Raw genomic sequence first — 21,579 nt, forward strand, 5'->3', positions numbered from 1 at the left:
GCTAACGGTTGCGAAAAGTGCATGAAGGCATAATAATATAAAATTAAGTTTAGAGGTATTAAATAATTCTGGTATAAATATAGGGTTAAATACCCTTTAAATTAGAAGTATTGGAAAAAAGAAAGTATACCATTATTCCAAAAGTAGTTGTAGCCAAACGGGTAGGAAAAGAATCCGGGCCAGGCCCACTCCGCAAGTAGTATCAACCCGGAAGGTATAACGGATCCGGGCCAGGCCCGCTCAGTTGCTGTGTGTCTATATAAATCGAGCTCTATATACTGAGCACTTGAGCACGAGCACGCCGTTCACTTCCCTATCGTAGATCCGCGCCAAGAAAGATGGCCGGAGCCGGGATCCTGGCGCCGAGATCCTCCCTCCCAACGCAACGTGGCAGCGGACGGTGGTGGCAGCTGCAGGTGAAGCGTCGCGAGCGGTGGCTCGTCGTCCTCGGCGTGGCACTCCACGCCGTGTACATGCTTAGCATATTCGACATCTACTTCAAGTCCCCCATCGTCCACGGCATGCCTCCCGTCCCCCAGCGGATCCCCTCTCCCGCGAAGCGCCTCGTCCTCCTCGTCGGTCTGTTGTCTTGTGCTCCACTCGTCTCTCTTTCTTCTCGATCTCGTATTTTTTCTTTGCTGTAGTAATTTGAATTCGGATCTTGTAGCCGATGGGCTTCGGGCGGACAAATTCTTCGAGCCGGATGCGGACGGAAGGTTCAGGGCGCCGTTCTTGAGGAGCGTGATGAAGGAGAAGGGGCGATGGGGGGTCTCGCACGCCCGGCCGCCAACTGAGTCGAGGCCGGGGCATGTCGCCATCATCGCCGGGTTCTACGAGGATCCGAGTGCCGTCACGAAAGGCAAGGATATTTGCATTCTGGTGCATTTATTTCTGGGTTTTAGGATTCATGTAATGAAAATAATTCTACTGGCCGCATATAGCATGTATGAGCAATTAGATGAGGTCCTTATATTACTGTAGATTATTTCATTCTAGGGGATAGTCACCACTGTAGTTGGTAATCTTGAAATGCTTGCTTTTTAATAAGGCTTTAGTAAACTTATTTGAGTATGTACAAGCTGTAAGAAATGCCTGGATCACTTTGAAAAGTTTATTGAAGATGGAAGCAAATTATTCCATATATGTCCCTGTTGACAGGCATTTTCTTCATGTGCTTTAGTTTGCGAGTCCTTGAGTGACTTAATTTATCCTTTAAGAGAATCTGAGATGATCTGCCTGCCAGAAAGTTTCAACCCCTTTTCTACTCTTACAAAACCTTCTTCCGCTTTTACTGCTAATTTGATCATGAGCCATCTTGTGGCATTATATTCTCTCTCTGTTTTAGCATCTCAGTCTTGCCTGAAATTTAGACTGTCACAATTTTTCTTAAAACAATAATTAATCTTCTTGGAATTTATCTGTCATCGTTTTCAGATCTTTATAGTTCTAAAAGTGTATCATGCTGCTTGCAGGGTGGAAAGCTAATCCAGTTGAGTTTGATTCAGTTTTCAACCAAAGTCGGCACACATTTTCCTTCGGAAGTCCTGATATTGTTCCAATATTCTGTGGTAATGTACCTCACAGCACCTGGGGTACATATCCCCATGAATTCGAAGACTTTGCAACAGGTTAGATTCAGTAACAATCATAAAGAAAAAGGTTTATGATATAGTTGATGGCTTTGGATTTGACAGCACTATGTCATTATGTTTTCGAGAGGTTTCACATTTGAACACTTTTCCAAGTGAAAATGTTTAAAAATCATAATTAACTCGTATTAAAATAGCAGATATAAGAGGACGGCCATAGAATGCAATGATGCCACTCGGTACACCCCGTGTCGATGGTGGTATAGCACCTAGCACGAGTGCGTACTGACTACCATGGATCGTGTGAGGTTCAAAACATATTTTATTAATCTGAAATAGATCCATTAGAGTAGTAAATCTAAAATATTCTATGAGACTTTTTTTTTATCGTGGCAAACATGATATATCATGGTGGATCTTTTTTTATTTTTTCTTTTACTTTGTCCTATTTCAATTATATTATATAATGTTCAATTATTAATATTAGTTTTAAAAATATATTCAATCACATATGTTTTAAATAATGCTTTTATTTGATTATTGTCGACTGGGGATCGTCATGGCACGTGCCTTCGGCATGACCATTGTTGATAGAATGTATAATTTGTTTGCTTGATTAAAAGTGTCTTGCTAGAGTAGTCATAGGACCTTGACTTCCAAGAACAGCCCTTTCTTTAATGTAATGAGAGAATTTTCTGCAAAAGATGCGTGCATTCAACTTATGAATTTGTCAAGGAATTTGAGAATTGGTGCATGCATAAAGTACTAGCTAACATTATTTTGCTATTTTTTGGTCTATATATTTATTGGGTGAGAGAATGTTATTGCAGATGCATCCTTTCTGGATCAATGGTCATTTGATCAATTTGGCGGTCTTCTGAATAGGTCCTATGATGATCCTAAATTGAGGCAGTTGCTCCTACAGGATAAATTGGTTATATTTCTGCATTTACTGGGCTGTGATACAAATGGTCATGCACACCGGCCATACTCATCCATTTACCTGAACAATGTTAAAGTGGTTGATCAAATTGCTGAAGGTGTCTACAATCTTATGGAAAGCTACTTCAATGACAACCAGACAACATACATCTTTACAGCAGACCATGGAATGAGCGACAAAGGTTTGGAAATAAATAAATAATTTATCTTATATGACAATTTTGTGCTTCACCTTTTTCCCTTCTTGCTGATTGTTGTCTATAATTGTAGATGTACAAGAGTTTTTCAGTGCAGTAATAAATCTGTTAGAATCATCTTTGCTTGACCTTTTATCTACTGATAACTAAATAGAAAGTTAGCCAATATTCACATTAAAAGTCCATGTTACTTTCATAATCATCAGGCTAGCTAGGGGACAGACAATTGCCATGGAAATTCTTGCAATGAACAAGGTAGCCTTAAGCAGTAGAGGACACAAACAATTGTCCACAGAGATATGTATCTCTACTATATTTAGAAACCTCTTTGAAATATTAGTATATCATAATTTCATCAGTTGGCTGTTTCATGAGTTATGAGTGACATCCATGGATATGTTATGTAAAAGGCGATCAAAGATTCAAAAATGGCTTGGAAATTTCCAATGGAAGCTGCATAGTGCATCAATAAGAAAAGGATGTGTACAGGAAGGCTCCTACATAGTTGGGAGCACTGCCTGATTCATCTTTTAAGTGCATCTGTGTTTTTCACCTTTTCCTGTGACTTACTGAATATTGCTTGTCAAACCTGTGTCACAAGTACCTTTTAATCTGTTATACATATGGATATTGGTTTATCTTAGACTTTTTAGTGCCAGTGCATTCCTTTTGGCACCTTAACTTGATAATGGTTTGACTGGCAGGAAGTCACGGGGATGGGCACCCTTCCAACACGGACACTCCTCTAGTAGCATGGGGAGCTGGTATTAAGGATCCCAAGTTTTTGACCAGTACTGGCAAATCTGATGACGGTTTCCGTTTTGTTGATGATCATAAGCATGATATGCCCACACCATTAGAGTGGGACCTCAAAGGAATTGAAAGAGTGGATGTCAATCAGGCTGATATAGCACCTTTAATGGTCATAGAACTTTTTCCAAGTAGATTCAATTTTCATCTCCTTATTAGCAGGATATGATTTCTTCAATTTTCTGTTCCTTCTTCTTATTATCTGATTTAATACTAGCAGGCTACTCTAGTTGGTTTGGCATGTCCTGTTAATTCTGTTGGAAGCTTGCCATCCCAATATCTTAAATTGAGCAAGGTTAGGCATCATTCAATTTTACTACTTGTCATTTTATTGTATCCTCTTATTGCCTTTGCAATGTTTCTCTTGACCCAAGGAGCAGCAATTCACTTTTTCTTTCTTTAATTTGGTTGATATTTTGATTTTTATGCACAAATTGTGATTCATGTTTCATTCATTTTGACTAGGCAGAAGAAGTTGAAGCAACTTTGGCAAACACAAAGCAAATCCTTAATCAGTTTCTCCAGAAGTCACGTATCCTCTCTTAAGATCTTTGTTGTTGCATTATTCTAAAATTTCTTTCTCTTTAGAACCGTTAAGAATATTAGGTTACACATGGCTATCCTCTTAGTTGCATTTGTAATGTCTTTTTTGAGATATCGCTTTTCTTTGATGGACTAGCTAGGTGCTTTTTATGGAATTCAATTCATTATCAAATCTTCTCAAATAATAGCCTTTTGCTCTGAATCTGATCAAAAGGGAAATACTAGCTTCACTTTCTGTTCGTTCTGTTTGTGGAACTGTAAGTTTATTGCATGATTATCTAATATATACTGATGCTCCTTTTCACAAATCTAATCCAGCTCGTATTCAGCTCTTCAGTTCTGTAAGTTGTTTCTAGAAGGAAAAACTAACTATCGTTTTCTATGCTTTATGTGAAATATTGGAACGTAATATAAGCTTCCTTACGATCTGTACGCCTATAAACTGGTGCATTTTTACTTCTTATTAGTGAATAGTGATGAGGTTCTTAAGCCTTCCATTAAAAATCCTGAAGGGAAAACTTGAGCATATTTTTTGTTTCTTTTTGGATTAAAGGCTGTTTGCTTAGATGGATTCAATATGATAGCATAGTTGATCCAGTCATTATAAGAACTTATCTTCACTACTAAGTACTTTCATCTCTTGCATGCTTATCATACACATATTATTATAGAAATAATAGGGAAAGAGGGATTGAGATTATATGTTCTTCCTTGATCTGGAGCAAAGAGCTAAAACAATTGAGTTCACTATATTTCAAGCCTTTCAAGCCTTTGGCAAATTATTCCTCTGTTCTTAGTCAAATTGAAGATCTCATATCTGCAAGGGACTACGACACTGCCATGAGATATTCCGAGAATCTGAGAAGCCTGTCGCTGGCAGGTCTTCATTATTTTCAAACTTATGATTGGCTGATGTTAATGACTACAGTTACCCTCGGATATATTGGATGGATGGTAAATCTTGTTCTTCATGTGCTGCAGTCTTACACCTTATTTCCAGCAAATCATTTGCCGAAGAAGAACCTTCTCCAAGCAACCTCAGAGAAAGTAAGGAAGTATTTGAACAAATTATACTTCAAAAAAAAAACTTATATGTTCATTTCTTTTTAAATTTCAAATTTTGTTAACACACTTCATAGTCACTACACTTTTGGTTTGCCATTCATTATTATTTTGAGTTTTTAACATGCATTATGTTGAACTTTCTAGTAGTTTTGTAGGAATGAGAGGGAAAAGCCTTCCTAACCCAAACTTTCCTGTGCCTATGGCATGACCAGTGCTGACAGCTAGCCAACACACTTGGCATGCCTCTCAGAGGCAATCCATAGAAGCAGATTGCCTTTAGGTCAGCACACCTTGTGTTGACCAATATGAAAAAAATCCTTGCACATAATCATTGTGTTGTCAGCTTGGTAACAAACTTTATACATCAATGTCAGACATTGATATTCTCAGCATTTTAGCTTTTGAATGGCAGTGGTATTTTTGGATAAGTTCTTTAACTTCTAGTTTCTTATATAAACACATATTTCATTCTTTATTATTTTCATCTATACGCTGCATAAATGGCATACTTTTTCTCAGAGAAATATTACAATAATTTGTAGCTAACTCCCACAGCTTGTGACTGTGGCTCTTTCCCCACCTGCATGGCATGTGACATAGGTCTCTCAAAAATATGTTAATTTTTTTATTTTGTTTGTATCTATCTCACTACCAATTTCCTCCTCCCCTTTGCAGGTATACATCGGTGGATGCTTTTTGATGGGTTTACTTTCTTTTGTGCTGATTCTAGAGAAGTCTCCGCTTCTTTACCATGCTTATGTTTCAATGACAGTATTCCTGTGGACACAAATAATCTGTAATATTCAGTTTTTGAAGGCAATATGGACTGAGTTATCCACTAGAGCAATCAAATCAAATATGAAGCTTCTAATTATTTCTGGTCTGTCGGTTTTCATTCTTGAATTTCTGGTAGGTAGAACTGCAACAGTTTTTGTCCTTCTGTTCTCCATATTTTAGGAAATATGTCTATTTGATTAACAAGCCTAATTTATTTGGTACAGGTTATGAGCTTCTTTGAAAGGAAGCTGTATACATGGTTCTTTCTGATCATGGGGATACTTTCTGCCAGTTTCGTACTCATATTCATCCCCGGGAGCACTGTTTTGGCGATATATCTTTGGGTGGCTTGCTGGTTCTTATCCATATTTACATTGATGCCTGCAGAGATTCCAGATAACAATAATTTAGTGTATCTTTTTTACTCTCTGATCTAGAATTCCTGTGCGCATCCTTTTCTTTTTTGTACTGAAGAGATTTATATCACTCATTTTCTTTTTGGTCCTAGAGTCTTAGGTATCCAATAGTCTGATACAACTTTATACACCTTTTGCATTGATATTGAGAATTCAACTGAACTTACAGTTGATGTTCCCTTTCTCTTGTAGTCTCTAAGTAGTTTGCTCCTTTTTTCATCTCTTCTATTACACTTCATTAGACAACTTCTGACGTATCAAATTGCACCCTTCTTCAAGCACTGATTGGCATTGTATTGTAGAGGACCTAAGACCTCTGTACAGTATTTTGAGAAGTGAGATATAATTTAAGTTAGTGCAACAATATGGGAAAAGAGTGAGCATCTTGCTAATTTCCTGTCTGTATTTTCTAAGTTATAAGCATATTTTGATGGATCTCTTTTCTAGATCTTTGAAGTCCCCGCTCTATTTTTTTCCCCTGGCTCAGATATCTTCGGTAATGATTGCATATTTGCTTGCCGCCTTAATGCCCAATTCAAAAACCTAGGCCATATGAGGTCCATAGAGCAAGAAAGTGCACATTCCGTACTCAATATTGATCTCCTAGTTTGATTTTTCCTCATAAAATCCTTGCGCTTATTTGCCTGCCAAACAGGCTGTTGAACTTCTCTGCATCAAGTGCTGTTCTGGAGATATGAGTCTCTTAGATGCTTACTGATAGGAATAAAATGGAGACAGCTTCTAGTGTAAAAGTAGGATAGACCTTCCGGACAGGTCTTAGCTTTTTATTGATACATTTTGTCCTTGAATTTTTAACTGCTAACATCCAATACCATCTCAGATCTTGAACTTTGCAAAATTTAATGAGAGAAGAATATCCACAGTCAAAGTTGCATTATGCGCAAGAAACTTGTGATATCATTGTTTTAGTTTACAGTGGTTCGTTTTTATTTATCATTGATCCGCTTAATTTCTTGAAGAGAAGATCATATTGATCAGATTATTTTTTAGCACCAACATCTTGGTTAGTTTTAATAAGTTGCCTAATCAAGTTCCTACATGCAGAATTTCCAGCGGGGCACTGATAATGCTGATTGGGATATTTTCAAGATGGCTTAATTTGAATCATGATGGTGGCAAGTTTCATTTTTATCTTGCAGAAAAACAAGGGCCTCGATTTCCTAGACTCTTTTTTGCACAGGTGCGCAACCTAAATGTCTGCTCAGTTGGGTTTCTCCTTTACTGAGATTTTTAGGTTTGGTATGACAGATATGTGTGATTGCTTTTTTTTTATGTGTAGGTAATTTTAGTTGGGCTATCATCAATAATGGTGCGGTTATCCACCTCTCATAGGGCTCAGAAGAAGGAACTGCTCGCACTGCATCAATTAATTAACTGGTCCATAGCTGGTGATTTTTAAAACCTTGTTTTGTTTATCACTGTATGTATGGATAAATAGTTTTATGTATAGTTAGTTTTTCAACAATTAGTAACTTTTTTTCCTTTACCTGCTGATCTTATATGATAGCTAATTTCACTAATAAGTATAATGGAAAAGGTTATCATGTACTCGATACAAGTACTTGGCAACAAATAGCAAGTTCTAGCAAACAGAATGCTGTAAAGTAACACTTACGTGTTTTCTAAAGCCACTGCCTTTGCTCCTAACTAAGATCTAAAGATCATTCATGTATTGAACTCTGCAGAAGATTGATGGTAGCAGGAAAACTCAAACTTGGCTATTCAGATAAGAGTAGTTTCTTGTATCAACGGTAAGTTAGTAACAGTCATATACCTTGACACAAATATGACAACCTGACAGCACTAGTCAGATTGTGTGAGTTAATTGTATTAGTTAACATTATCTCGTCAGGGCTCATTCTTTTTAGAGCAAATTAGTTTTTAAGATGGTCAAACAAAGAAAAAGAGATGCAAGGCCTTGAATTGCACTGATTCATGTTCTAGATGTCTTATTGAAATCTCATATAACAAACGAAGGAATGAGAAGAAGACCAAAACAAACCAGTGAATCAAGATCAAAGTGTAAATCAGTTCCAGATCTGGACATACCCCAAGGTGTACATACGATCATGGATGTAAAGGTACAAGGAACCTGAAACTTCTATCGATGCTAGAGCAGAACCAAAGCCCAAATAGTTAACAAGGATTAAGGTAATGAGAACTAGGATGGTGGCTTGAGATAGGTAATGATGAGTGATCAGTGTGTCTTCCATACATTGTCAAATATAATAATCATGATAATGAAGTTTGATGTGCTTTTTATTTGACAGCCTGCCCCATGAATTGCTTTTCATCTATTATTTTCATCAAAGTGCAGGATTGATCACTTCTTCATTAATTGTCCTACTACAGTTAGGAGTTGAATGCTTACAACAGAATGATGGTTATGTGAGTTTAGTCATATAGTTTCAAATCATTACCTATGCGAGTTTAGTCATATAGATGACATTGATTATGCATCTCTTGGAGAAGATCTCATGCTTAAGTTAGTAGGAGAATGCTTATAAATGGCTTATGTAGTTTATAATCACTCTGATGTGATTTACATCATTAGACAATATCTTTATGTGCTTACACTCTAGATCTTTGGTGCAATCAATTTCAATACTTGTTTCTTGTGGTACTTTTTTTCCGAATATGGAAATCTGTTAGCTTATGTAATTTCAGCTGTTTTAGCCTTTTAGGACTTCCCCAATTCTAAATGATATCTATTTCTTTTTCATATATGTTGGCTCATGTAATTTTAACTGTTGAGCACTCGCACAATTCTGACATGATATATCTCTCTTTACTGGTCTCTGAACAGGTTCTTCCATGGTTCTACCCTTATTTTCACCAGCTAATGTTCTATCTCGTCTCACATCCATCTTTTTGGGTTTCGCTCCTCCTTTTCTTCTATTATCCATTGGGTACTGTATTAGCTAATGCGGTCTATAAATATTAGTCATATTATGGACCCTGGGTCTAATACATTTCTTTCAAAATTCTGAACTGTTTGCAGATATGAAGCTGTCTTTTATAGTGCTTTTGCTCTAGTGCTTATGGGGTGGATATTGGTTGAAAGTAGCAACCTGTATAGCTCTGAAGATAGACGATCTACTTTGCAGATGGGGAGTTTGGGGAATAATATAGTTGATGACCATGATGAAAGATGTTTACAGCTATCTGACCTACGAATTCCACTGATATTTGTAAGCCTTTTCTTTTCCAAATGTTCATTTGCTAAAGCATCTTGATTGCTACTATGCTATTTTTGAGTTTGCTTATTTTTATTTGTCAATAGTCAAGAACCAGAGCTGTTCTTAAGATTAATATACTGTCAATGCACGGTGGGATATACTTTCATATTTAGTTTTGTTCTACTTTGCAGATGGTCCTGTTTAACGTTGCCTTTTTTGGCACTGGTAATTTTGCCAGTATTGCAAGCTTCGAAATTTCATCTGTTTATCGTTTCATTACAATATTCAGTGTAAGGATAAGTTCCCTATATTTTCTTTCATGACACTTTATATGTTGTTTGACATTTTTAATTCTTTATCTTTTGCTAATATATTTTCCTCCTAATTGCAGCCATTTCTAATGGCGGCCCTGCTTATCTTCAAGTTGTTCATTCCATTTATGCTTGTTATGTAAGTTCAGCTCTTAATTTTTTGACCTTTCCATTTAGAGCTCTAGGCTTATTGCAGCTTAGCTGCATTGGTGGACATCATAAGATTTAGGAATGAATTAACTTATGAGTCTGACAATATGATACAATCACACAATACTTGAATCCTGTATTTTCCATAGTTCTACAGTGTCCATTTATCAAGTTACAAAGTTACTTTTATTATATGGCTAATTTTTTGGTGTTCATGATGTGTTCCATCTACTATGTGTGCAAGTTTTGGGCTTCAGTAAAATATAAAGTATTGCAACATCTATCTACCAATTTACCAAATTACTCATTGTGTGGTTAGCTTTTTGGTGTTCATGATATGTTCCATTTACTATGTAAGTAATTTTTGGGCTTCAGTATAATAACAAGTATCACAACAGTCTGCTATTCCACAGCAGTATCTGCTGTGAGACATAATTCATTGATGAAAGATAAGTGAAGCTTACCAGCATTAAGTGGAATAGTAAGAAAACTTCATCGGAGATATTGTTATGTTTCTTTTTGCAATTCAAATGTACCTACAAGCCATTCAATTGAAAGTTAGACATCACTACAAGCCATTCAATTGAAAGTAGACATCACTTTTATTTCTGTCCTGAGATACACTGCTGATTAAAATTCAGTAGTCAAGCAAAGAATAATGCTCAGCAAATTCTAGGAAATCATAGGACATGAACTTATGGATGATTTTGTGGTAGATAAACTTTTAATCTATCAACATTTGCTGCCTTTATTCTCTGATCCTGGATTCCTTTTGCATAACACTGTATAAGCAGGATAGTTGAAACATAAGACGGTACCTGTTTTTTTTTTCTTCTTAGTACATAAACAAGTATCACAAAGGAAGGAAATGGAGTGTTCTAGGTTATTCCCCTTGTTCACTTTCAGAAAAGGTATTGCTCATATTTTCAGATATACTTTAAAAATATCTGACATATGATCAAAACTTTTTACTGGATGTTGCAGTCTTTCTCCTTTTATAATTATATCTACACAACCTACTGGTCCACAAATCTATGGACCTTTCATCATCTGTAGGCCTGATCATGTTAGATGTAATATTTGAACTTATTTGCAATGCTCTTCATGTACAATTCCGCACTCTATTTTCAACTGCTTTTATGTTGTCTTATTTTCTAAACCTCATGCAGATGTGTATTTAGTGCCATTACCAAGCTTATTCGAGTTCCACGATTGGGGTGCTACTTTCTTGTCATATTATTCTCCGATGTAATGACAATTCATTTCTTCTTTCTGGTATGTATTCTCTTCTTTTGTGTCTTTCAGTTTTCTCTTGTTGCAATCCGTAGCTGTATCCCAGCTTCTGTTAGACTGTTGAAAAATATAGAGTTATGTTTTCGTACTATCTAGAAATGGAGCCTTGCTAGAAATATATATTAACTCTTCACAACATTCATGATGGGGAAAGCATAATTGAAATACTGTTTAGTTATTCCATCATCTTTCCAGCACTTAAAACAACTCAACATTCCTTTTTTCTTTTTAATGCAATACCCAAATCATGGAACAAGTTGAGATGTTTCTAGACATGTGTATGCCAAGGGCAAAACGAGTAATAAACATTTTGACCGCTAGATATGGGGATAATTGAGATGTACTTCACATAACTTGCTTCAACAGGCTCTTCACTCTGTATACCAAACAAGAGTAGAATATGTGTCAAGGACATAAAGCAAAAATGAGATGGTGAAGATTGAATATGTTAATGACAGAATATAGATTTCAAACAAAGTATTTAAGGTTGGAAATATTAATAATATCGTATCATGTTGGTCATATTTGTATGAAAATAATTGGTATGCTTCAAGACCTCTTTGAAGCATTAATGATAGGCGTAGTTCTAAACCCTTTGAAGCATTAATGATAGGCATAGTTCTGAAATAGCGTAGTTCTGAATTCTATCATCTGATGGATATCTTCCTCCCTTCATTGTAATTTATTGTACAGAAAATGAAATATTTTCCTTTTAGAATTCCTGTGTTGGGGAAATCATGGTCATCATCCTCTTTCAGATCTTTGAAAATTATACAACTATATTAGAAATATAAACAGCAAAAAATACAAAATGAAGAAGCTTATGTCCCAATTCTAGCTAAACATGAATGATGTGGTACACTATTTCATAGATGAAAGTTCCACCTACCCTTATATATTGAAAAGTATGAACATAATTCTAACCAATGTAAGTAACTTGCTACTTATCTGCTCTGTGTTGATAACGTCTATTGTCACAGGTTCGTAACACAGGGAGTTGGATGGAAATTGGTAATAGCATCAGCCATTTTGGGATAATGAGCGCCCAAGTAGTGTTTGTATTGATGCTTTTTGCCTTAACAAATATTTTTACAAGAGATATTGTAGTTCCATCAAGGCAGTTGGCCTCACGAAAGGTTATGTAATACTTTGGTTTCTGATTTATTAGATTAGAATCACCTGCAAAATGTATCCCTTATATATTGCGATTAAGTTACTACCCCAGAAGTCCTTGAGGTTTTACTTGGGTTTTCTTTTGGTTTGCCTGGAGTTGAGGGTGCTGGAGCTGCGTCATTTTTTGATCGGTAAGATTTTGACCATTTGAAAATGAATATTTACAAACTTATGTAACTTGAATCCTTCTTATCATCCTTTTTTTTTTAATAAAAGTAAAGTGGCTTTAGCCCACTTGTAGATTTATCTATTGATTCATAATATAACTTGATGCCTTTTTGTTGATATATTATCTTATACTTTAATTCAAGCAGAAAAGTCGATTTGTCAACTGTTGTGAAAAGCAATCACTAAAGTAGACACATTTGCATCTTTCGATTCACATAGATAGTAAACTAATCTTGCCTTGCTTTTGGCTTGTCGAAAGCACACGTTTAATACGAACAAAGATCACAAAAGTCGCACGTAGCAAATGGCATCCATCTATATCTCGAAAATTTATAAAAGAAAAGAGACCAAAAGTCTTGATTTCTCGTTAGTTAGACAAGAAAGAAAAATCTAGCTACGTTCTGGCACTAGTAGAGAGGAAGGTACATCGCTAAAAGAGACCATCAAATTATCATTTTCAAAAGAAATGGTACAGCAAAATAAAACAGAAAAATATGAACAAAAAGAAGAAGAATAAATATAGCCGCGATCCAGAGAGCAATTCCTATATCAAGGAAGGACAATAGGCACACGATGTCGGTGAGAACAGAACGTGCTCAGCCAGTGCATGATGATGATGATGCAGACCTTGGAGTAGAGGATAGAAATATATTATATCCTCTACTATCTGAAACTAACAGGAAACCTATTTGAAATTAGCTCTTTCCGTGTTCCAGAACATACATCGGCAAATAGTCTAAAACACACTGATGATTGATGATCATGCATGCACAGTATGCTCCCTATCCCCTACGACATAACAGCAAAATTAAGCATTCAATCTTAACAACTAAATAAATTAAGCATTCAAAGAAAGTTGTATTGATGGAGCTTCGCAACTTAAGCGGTGTGCATGGGGGCATTCAAATATTCAATCTTTCTCTCTTACAAGTTATCAGACAGAGAACCTGAACGCCCGCAAGCACAGCGTAGAGACACGGTCGTATCTAAAGAAATCTCTACCACATAGTCTCCAAATAGATACTGCATCTGAGAGAAGTTTCAGACATTTAATCCTAACTGAAGATCCAAACCTTTACACTTCTCTTTCGGCGGAAATAACAGGGGTTTAACAATGAGAGGTTGATTCTCTTTCAAGCAGTTGGGTCTCATCACACTGAACATGCAGTTGGTGTACTGGGGGTCACAAGATGCAAGAGCAGCTGGTTTAGGGAAGAATCCACCCATGTACATATTTAAATCGTAGGTCTTAGAACTCCCGTGGCATTCTTCAAGGTGCATGAACTCAGGAAGGCGATGAGAAGGATCATACAACCACGGGATCGAGATGCTGTGCTCGTAGCTATGGCTGCTGAGAAGAGGTTGAAAGTAGTAGGGACTCACGGTTGTCTTCCTTGCTTGAAGCTCCAATTTCTTTCTCTTCATCCTCTCCTTCTTGTGAGCATTTTGATGACCCCCAAGGGCCTGAGAGTTGGCGAATTCCTTGAAGCAGAACTGGCAGCCAAACTTCCTGCCTTGTACATCACAAACTACTGAGCAAATCTCCTTGTCTGGTCCCTCCCTTAGGCTTAAAACAACAGGCCCTCTCACCTTAGCTTCCTCAGAACAAACTTTACTACGTGCATCAAGCTCGAAGCCAAACAGCTGGACCTTCTTCTCCTTGCCACCACTGCAAACCAGGAGACCATCTTTCTGATCCCCATCGAACATGCTGTTTGAGGGAGCACAGACTGAGTCTACTGGATTCTTTTCTATTCCTTCAATGCAGGGAGAATGAGATTTTTCTCCTGAAAGTAGTGTGTCAGTTAAACAACTACATATATAGAGTTGATATGCTACAGACAAAGAGTTAATAAATATTATAAAAACAGTAAATATAGTGCTAAGTTGATGGGTCAACAACAAGCATCATCAGCGGAGTTGTTGTGGACCCGCAGCTACTAGCTTTTCTATTTAGTCAGATGATATACCCTAATCTCTGATAAATAAAGTAGGATACAGATACTTACATCAAGCAACTGCTGCATGCGATTACAAGTGTTTGGATTGAAAACAGTTTCTGCAACTAAAAGATAGCCCACGAATTCAGTAAGGAAAGGAGACTAGAAGTACATAAAGATATCCAGCATGATGTGTTAGCACAACTTACAATTGGAAACAAGTACTTTGCAACTAAAGGATACCGTGATGGAAGATGGGTCCAATATCAAAAAATCAGAAGGAGAGATGCATCTGCTCCATCAGCAACTTATCTCCTTGCTGCGGTATATAATTGAAGGTGGGGAAGTTCTTTATGCTTTATTACTTCAGTCTCAACATAAGAGAGCAGGAAGGCAGTCTCATTACAACTTGAGAAATATACAAATACATATATTTAGAATACATCTCCAATTGCTGTTCCTGAAATTTATATCATATAATATACACATAGTTGCAAAATAAAGTAGAAGTGGACTTTGTAAAGATTCAATAATAGAATTTAGTATACACGAACAAGAACTAATTAACCAAAACAAAGAATAATGAAAGTGGATGGCATAAACAAGAGTACAATATACTTCAAATCAGAGCATATCTTATACAGTACAAAAGGAATGGCATGACAGGAGTTTAGTCATCAATCTCCACTATTGTTAATAAACAACAAAGGAATTAGTGATGGGCAATTGCTCTATTGGACCCCGCTTCCAACTTTAGGAGAGGACTTGGGAGAATATTGCAGTGTGTTTTTATTCCACCTTCCCAAGCCAATTTCATCTTAATATATATATTTTTTTTTCAAAGGCAAGGTGGACACCAATCTACCAATATCTCTCAGTGCCATCACTTCCCACCAAAACATTTCATTGACTTTAGCCTATCCTGCCCTCTTGCATGACTCCCACCCAACCAATTGTCCTTTTTAAGAGATCTTCCCATCAACCAAGCAAGTCATCGTCTCATCGACCATTCACATATTGCAAAATGCAGAATTAACTGAGTAGGTTCAGTAATCAAATCAAGCAACCACTTCAAAGATCCAATATAGAGATATGTGTTGGTAACTCTATTCTATCATCTTTATCAAAATTTTAGAATTATGAAAAAGAAGATATGAGCTGTTCAAATTTTCAAAAGTCAGTGTTTTGGTTCATTTACAAGAGAGTAACTTGTGAGAGGGCACAAAGCATTAAAATCTCTGGTTTGCTGATTGTATACCTTCTTGGTACATCTTTGACAGATTTTACCATGAGTTACAAGAAGACAATTCAAATCAAATTTCAAATCATTAGGGATCTTTTTGTTGAGATGAAGATACGCCTTTTCCCTGTCTGCTATCATGGGAACCCAGCCAATGCTCTTTGTAATCCGAAACACCTACACCACAAGCATATTGAAATTATACCAGATGGATGTACTTGGACAAGGAGAATCTGGTGTAAAATCAGTTAAAATCCACTCACATGTGTGTCAACTGGGAAATCATCTTGCTGAAGATAGAACATGAGTACACATGCCACCTGTCATGATTTAAGTAACCATCCATCATATTACCACTATCTCTGGATTACCAGACAATATGCTGACAATAAAATAACTTTTTCAAGGTCACCTCTGTAGCAATGGCAATCAGCTGTAATACTGCAGAATTCATGAATACAGAATGGCAGCCAGCTGTATATGCTTTTAGTAAGGTTGTCAAATAACCTCGCACCATATCCAGGTTAACAAAGAGTATGAAGCTAGGCAAACACCTAGAATTAAATCACCTGGAAATTCGGTTTGGCGGTTGAAAAACAATGTCCTCACCGGTGTTTCTCTTAAAGCATCACATAGTTATGAAAGGATGTTCTAGTTTGCAAATATTTATCAAACCTCATAGCTCAAGAGATCCATTATTCCATTGGAATACATTATGGCATTGTTATTAATGTGAACACTTTATTGAACTTATTTAGTTAACCTAAATGAGGATGAAAAATAAAAAACGAAGAAACATCAGAATAATGCAATATTTATCTCATTAACCTTTAGACAAACAAAAACAACATAATAATTTGGAGGTATATATTACCTGATAGATGTACATGTATTAAATGAGTTAATAAGCATATGAAATGGAACTTATACAATGGCAGTGCACATATCTGGTTTTACAAGACTAACTAGAAGAATCTCATGCCATGATGTGAAAAAGACAGTTAAATACATGATAGAAGATACCAAAGACAAGCCACACGGACCTTTTTATTTGGTTAGTTTATATATTTATTCATTTGGTGGACAAATGAATTGTGGAATGATTTATTAAAGAGAACAGAATATATGTTAAATTACATAATTTTTATTGTGTATAAAGTTACTTACCTAATGAAATTCATATTGTGTGTAATCTGTGATATATCTATATAGAATATTGCATTTTACACATGTACTAATGTTTATATAGGTATACAAATGATTATTATACCAAGGTTGTCAACCGCCTGTGGTTTAGGTTGTAAAATGGCCCGACATAATAAAACTATGTCAAGGCTGGAACTTCAGAACCTGAGAACTAGGTTTGGCCAGTGATTATCCAGCCCAAACAATATTTAGGCTGGACTAGCTACAGAACTGCTGGAAATTACATAGTCCTGCCCACTCTTAATTCTGTTACAAGTTGGTGACTTATCCCCATTATTGACCCCTAATTATGTGTAAGCCTCTGCATTGCACAGTGTTCAAGAGGAGAATCCATAAAGCTCAAAAAAGGAACTAATTTGGTCCTCACGCGTTCACACAGGACTCCACGTGCACCATGCTCCTCAGTTCAGTAACAAAGCTAGCTGTGGCATTTCAAGATTATAGAGCCAAAGATCCTTTTCTAGAATATGAAAGAAATGAAATTACTTGATTAGTTATCTTTAAGGGGCAAATATTAATGAACTAACTAAGATGACTATAAGTGGAATTTAGCTCTTTACTTATGGAAATGAGATAAGGTGCATGCATTCTCTAATACTCAAAATCATAATGAGTAAATGTACTCTCAAAGAACTATTTCATTAAACCATAATCTCAATAATAAAGCATCAAGACAATTGAGAGTAAAATATAGAATTGCCTCTTTTTTATCAAATTGCCTTTATGCAACCAGATATATCAAAATTTTCAGATTTTAATAATTTATTTTCTTTTGACTTTCTTTCTGAGACAATTAGCTATAAATCTATTGTCCTCACCATAGTATTGTGAACTATATTTCGTAAAAACGAATATTTATGAGTAACTAGTGAAACGTGAATAAAAGACAATAAAAGGTGGGACATGGCATCCATGACATAATTTACAATCAAAATCTGAGTTCTCAGAAGCTTGTCAGTTCAAACAAATTATGATAGCACAGGCAGACAAAGTGATATAAGATCTCTTGATCTATGAATACTAATGTGTCACAGTGTGGATTATCTTCTATATAAATACTAAATTACTAATTGTCTCTGCATAAAGTTGGTAATCAGCACATCTGAACAACTTACAAGCTACTACTGTACCCCTGAAGCTAGCTGGTTGACACTGAAAGGAAGATCAATTTTTGGGACTCCCACTTTCATGGTAACAAGGATTCACAATCCTCTCTCAAACAATATAATTAGAAAGAATAATTCAATTAACTATTTAGACGCATGATCTGGCGGAATTAATCTATTCAGATTAGGAACAAAATTGCGCTAATCCACTAGAAATAAGAAAATATACCGTTTTTGGTCCAATTCCTTTAAACTGCGACAGCTCCGCCTTAACCTCATCCACCGACATTCCTCTCAAGTACTCCAAGCAAATCTCCCCTCTCTTCTCCTTCACAGCCCTCAGTATACTCTTCAACCGAGCCGTCTTCGTGACGGCCAACCCCCCGCACCTTATCGCATTCTCCACGAGCTTCGTCTCCGCATCGAGAACCTCCAAAATCAAGAAAACAAACTCGAATCACTTCATCGAACACCAATATCCGAAAAATAAGCAACAAAAAGGAGTGAAGCCAAGAATGAGGATCTGAGCTATAAACAAACCTGATTCCAAGAAGGGAATGCGGATTTGAGGGACTCGAAGGCCTTCCTCGAGTTGGAATCCGTCGTGTTCTGCGAGAGTAGGGTGATCACCAACCCATCAAGAACAGACTCCTCTGATGCCGCCGGAGCGCCATCGGCGGTCCGGCGGTGCTTGGCGAACTCGTCAGGGAAGCCGTGGAGGTCGAGGAGTGCGTCGCGGACGGAGAGGCATTGCTCCGGGGTAGGGAAGGAGTGGTCCGGGAAGGGCTCGGACGAAGGTTTCGAGACGTTTCGCTTAGGGTTTCTCGGCATTCCTTCTCTCTGGTTCGGCTGGGCGGAGGCTCAACTGCTAGAAGATCGTCGAATGGCGCAGGCGGGGAAAGTTTGATATTAGACCGGGCTGGAATTCCCGACAGAGTCAAGGCCCATTAAAGAATAATCAATCAGTCGACCCAAGAGATAAAGTTAAACAAGTAGAAATAGTCCTAGTTCAAGCCTCAACATACTACGGATCTTTTTAAGATGGGGGAAATCAGTAGGAATCTCCACCTACTGGATTGGTCAAAGTATCGAGTGGAATTAAAAGGGAAGAAGACAAGTTGACCTCGTGATGGTCAACTGGGGCCCCTTCTCCTGTTCTTGGACAATGAGAAACGAAGACCGACCTCCCAAACAACTCTTCCATGTGTTGACCGGGACCACTCCAGACAACATCCAAACCACGTCACTGATGTGTTGAATAGTTGAAGCTATCAAGTGGAGTAACATATAGCTAAGGAATACGTAATATTATGGCATTAGCGAGAATCAATTGGTTTAATTTTATTGAAAAATAATACGAGTATTATTCTTTAAAACCTGGAATCAATCCATTTAGTCGTACTGTCATTTTTCAATAAAATTCTTTGTCATCCACTGCGTAATTATTAATTAAATTCCTTTAATGTTAAATTAATTAAATAGTGCCTAAGTCCGCTGGCGTGGCCAGGTTAAACCGTAAATGTGACCACCATAACTGATTGCTTGGTCAGCAAAGTGACCCCACGACGGCTTCGCTTACGGCGGCAAAGCGGTTCCTCCCGAAAGCTTAATAAGAAAAAGAACAAGAAAGAAAGAAGGGAAAGAAGAAACGATCGCACATAGATAGAGAGGGCGGAGAAGAGAAGAAGGGGGGAGAATTAGTAGCATACCGTATATTATACACAGCATGGGAAGAGGGAAGTGGAAGCTTTCCTTCCGGCGATCGCCGTTGACCTCTCCTTCTTCTCCGCCGCCGCCGCCATCGTCCTCCTCCTCCTCCTCCATCGCCACGAGGGAGGCCCTCATGGAATTCCTCTGCCCCATCTCCCAATCCATCATGGCGGACCCCGTCATCGTCTCCTCCGGACAAACCTTCGAGCGAGCGTGCATCCAGGCTTGCTCCGACCTCGCCTTCTTCCCTCCCGCTCTTAACCTCTCTCTCTCTTCTTCTTCCCCTCTTGTCCTCATACCCAACGTCGCCCTCAAGGCCGCGATCCACAGCTGGTGCGATCGCTCCTGCCTCCCTCGCCCGATCCCGGTCTCATCTGACGCCGCACGCGACATCGTCCGGCGATACATGGACTCGATCCCATCTTCTCCGATGACGAGGGCGATGACGGAGGATGGAATGGGGAACACGAATTCGGGCCTCTTCTCGTCCTCTTCCTCAGTTTCCTACTCCTCCTCGTATCCCTCTTCCGAGATCGAAACCCTAAATTCGGAGAGCCGGAAATGTCCAGAAACCCAAGAAGCGGCAGCGGATCCGTTGCAAGACGAGATTTTGACCAAATTGATGACTTCTAAGCCCTCGGAGCAAGAGATCGCCATGGTTTCTCTCCGGCAAGCAGCAAGAGAGAGCCGTGAAAGGCGGATCGCTCTTTGTACTCCGAGGCTATTAGCCGCGCTGCGCCCGATGCTTCTCTCCCGCCACGTTGGCGTCCAGGTTAACGCCCTCGCCGCGACGGTGAACCTCTCGCTGGAACCGCCAAATAAGGTACGGATCGTCCGGTCCGGCGCCGTGCCGGCCCTCGTCGAGGTGCTCGGCGGACGCGGAAACTCGGAGGCGCGGGCCGACGCGGCGACGGTGATCTTCAGCCTCACCGTTGAGGGCGAGAACCGCGCCGCCATCGGGGCCCTCGGTGCGATTCCGCCGCTCTTCCACGTCTTCACCGTTACATCCGAAGCCTTCTCCGCTCGCCGCGACGCCGGGATGGCGCTATATTACCTCTCGCTCATAGAGACGAACCGGTCTAAGATCGTGAGGGCCGTGGGGGCGGTGAAGGCTTTGATGGCGGTGGCAAAGGACGAGAAGGAGATGAGGAGGATGGCGTTGATGGTGGTGTGCAACTTGGCGGGGAGCAAGGAGGGGAGGGCGGCGTTGGTCGACGGCGGAGCGGTGGCGACGGTGGTGGAGATGATGAGAGAGGAGAATGAGAAGGGGAAAGAGAAGGAGGAGGAGTACTTGGTAGCGGCGTTGTATGGGATGAGTAGGGGGAGTATGAGGTTTCGAGGGCAGGCGAAGGCGGTGGGGGCGGAGAAGGAGCTGAGGAGGGTGGCGGAGGAGGTAGGAGGAGGGGTGGGGAAGGAGATGGCGAGGAAGACGCTGAGCGCGATGAATAGGGAGGACGACAACGACGAGGAGATGGAGGAGAACATGAGCATCGTATCCGAAGGGTTGGTATCGTATCAGAGGCGGCACAGGGATTTCGGTAGCGGTTCCGGTTCATCTTCCAACACGACCGAGTTCTGACTACTGCAACTATTCTTCTTCTTTTTATCTTTTATTTGCCTTGTTTTGATTCATCCAAGTGAGTTTGTATGGTATGGTTTGTATATAGATATATTTGAATTGGAAGTACCTTTTCTGATTCTAGTTTCACGGACGTAGATTATCTTGCAATAACAAAATTAGTT

The 21,579-nt window shown here is 38.6% G+C and overlaps 4 protein-coding genes across 6 annotated transcripts; 2 read left to right on the top strand and 2 right to left on the bottom strand.

Annotated features, from left to right (window-relative positions):
* The first annotated feature begins 294 nt into the window (after window positions 1-294).
* Window positions 295-12,712, top strand: LOC140785909 (uncharacterized). Of its 2 annotated transcripts, XM_073134011.1 has the most exons (18): window positions 295-579; window positions 668-859; window positions 1,473-1,628; window positions 2,420-2,713; window positions 3,433-3,650; window positions 3,759-3,833; window positions 4,004-4,070; window positions 4,809-5,128; window positions 5,822-6,055; window positions 6,148-6,335; window positions 7,405-7,540; window positions 7,640-7,748; window positions 9,167-9,269; window positions 9,362-9,551; window positions 9,731-9,829; window positions 9,931-9,989; window positions 11,170-11,275; window positions 12,274-12,712. In XM_073134011.1, the coding sequence occupies exons 1-18, from the start codon at window positions 339-341 to the stop codon at window positions 12,436-12,438; spliced, it is 2,952 nt and encodes a 983-aa protein (XP_072990112.1). In that variant the 5' UTR covers window positions 295-338; the 3' UTR covers window positions 12,439-12,712. The 2 variants fall into 2 exon arrangements, 1 of the variants encoding a protein (XP_072990112.1); XR_012108532.1 differs by lacking the exons at window positions 9,731-9,829; window positions 9,931-9,989.
* Window positions 12,713-13,468: 756 nt separating this feature from the next.
* LOC140785913 (zinc finger protein GIS3-like) lies at window positions 13,469-14,925 on the bottom strand. The gene is made up of 3 exons (XM_073134016.1): window positions 14,784-14,925; window positions 14,644-14,699; window positions 13,469-14,421 (listed from the first exon to the last, which is right to left on the bottom strand). Exon 3 carries the CDS (start codon window positions 14,342-14,344, stop codon window positions 13,676-13,678), a length of 669 nt encoding a protein of 222 aa, XP_072990117.1. The 5' UTR covers window positions 14,345-14,421; window positions 14,644-14,699; window positions 14,784-14,925; the 3' UTR covers window positions 13,469-13,675.
* Window positions 14,896-19,978, bottom strand: LOC140785912 (putative DNA glycosylase At3g47830). Of its 2 annotated transcripts, XM_073134013.1 has the most exons (6): window positions 19,836-19,978; window positions 18,667-19,045; window positions 18,356-18,556; window positions 16,078-16,134; window positions 15,833-15,991; window positions 14,896-15,034 (listed from the first exon to the last, which is right to left on the bottom strand). In XM_073134013.1, the coding sequence occupies exons 2-6, from the start codon at window positions 18,955-18,957 to the stop codon at window positions 14,936-14,938; spliced, it is 807 nt and encodes a 268-aa protein (XP_072990114.1). In that variant the 5' UTR covers window positions 18,958-19,045; window positions 19,836-19,978; the 3' UTR covers window positions 14,896-14,935. The 2 variants fall into 2 exon arrangements, with proteins under 2 accessions (XP_072990114.1, XP_072990115.1); XM_073134014.1 differs by lacking the exon at window positions 14,896-15,034 and having other exon boundaries at window positions 15,712-15,991.
* On the top strand, window positions 19,853-21,548 carry LOC140785911 (U-box domain-containing protein 39-like). Its single transcript, XM_073134012.1, has one exon. The coding sequence runs from the start codon at window positions 19,853-19,855 to the stop codon at window positions 21,413-21,415; it is 1,563 nt and encodes a 520-aa protein (XP_072990113.1). The 3' UTR covers window positions 21,416-21,548.
* Window positions 21,549-21,579: the final 31 nt, after the last annotated feature.

The sequence above is a fragment of the Typha latifolia genome, chromosome 4 (assembly GCF_019914945.1).
Source record: "Typha latifolia isolate L0001 chromosome 4, TyphaL0001v2, whole genome shotgun sequence".
Taxonomy (NCBI): Eukaryota; Viridiplantae; Streptophyta; class Magnoliopsida; order Poales; family Typhaceae; genus Typha; species Typha latifolia.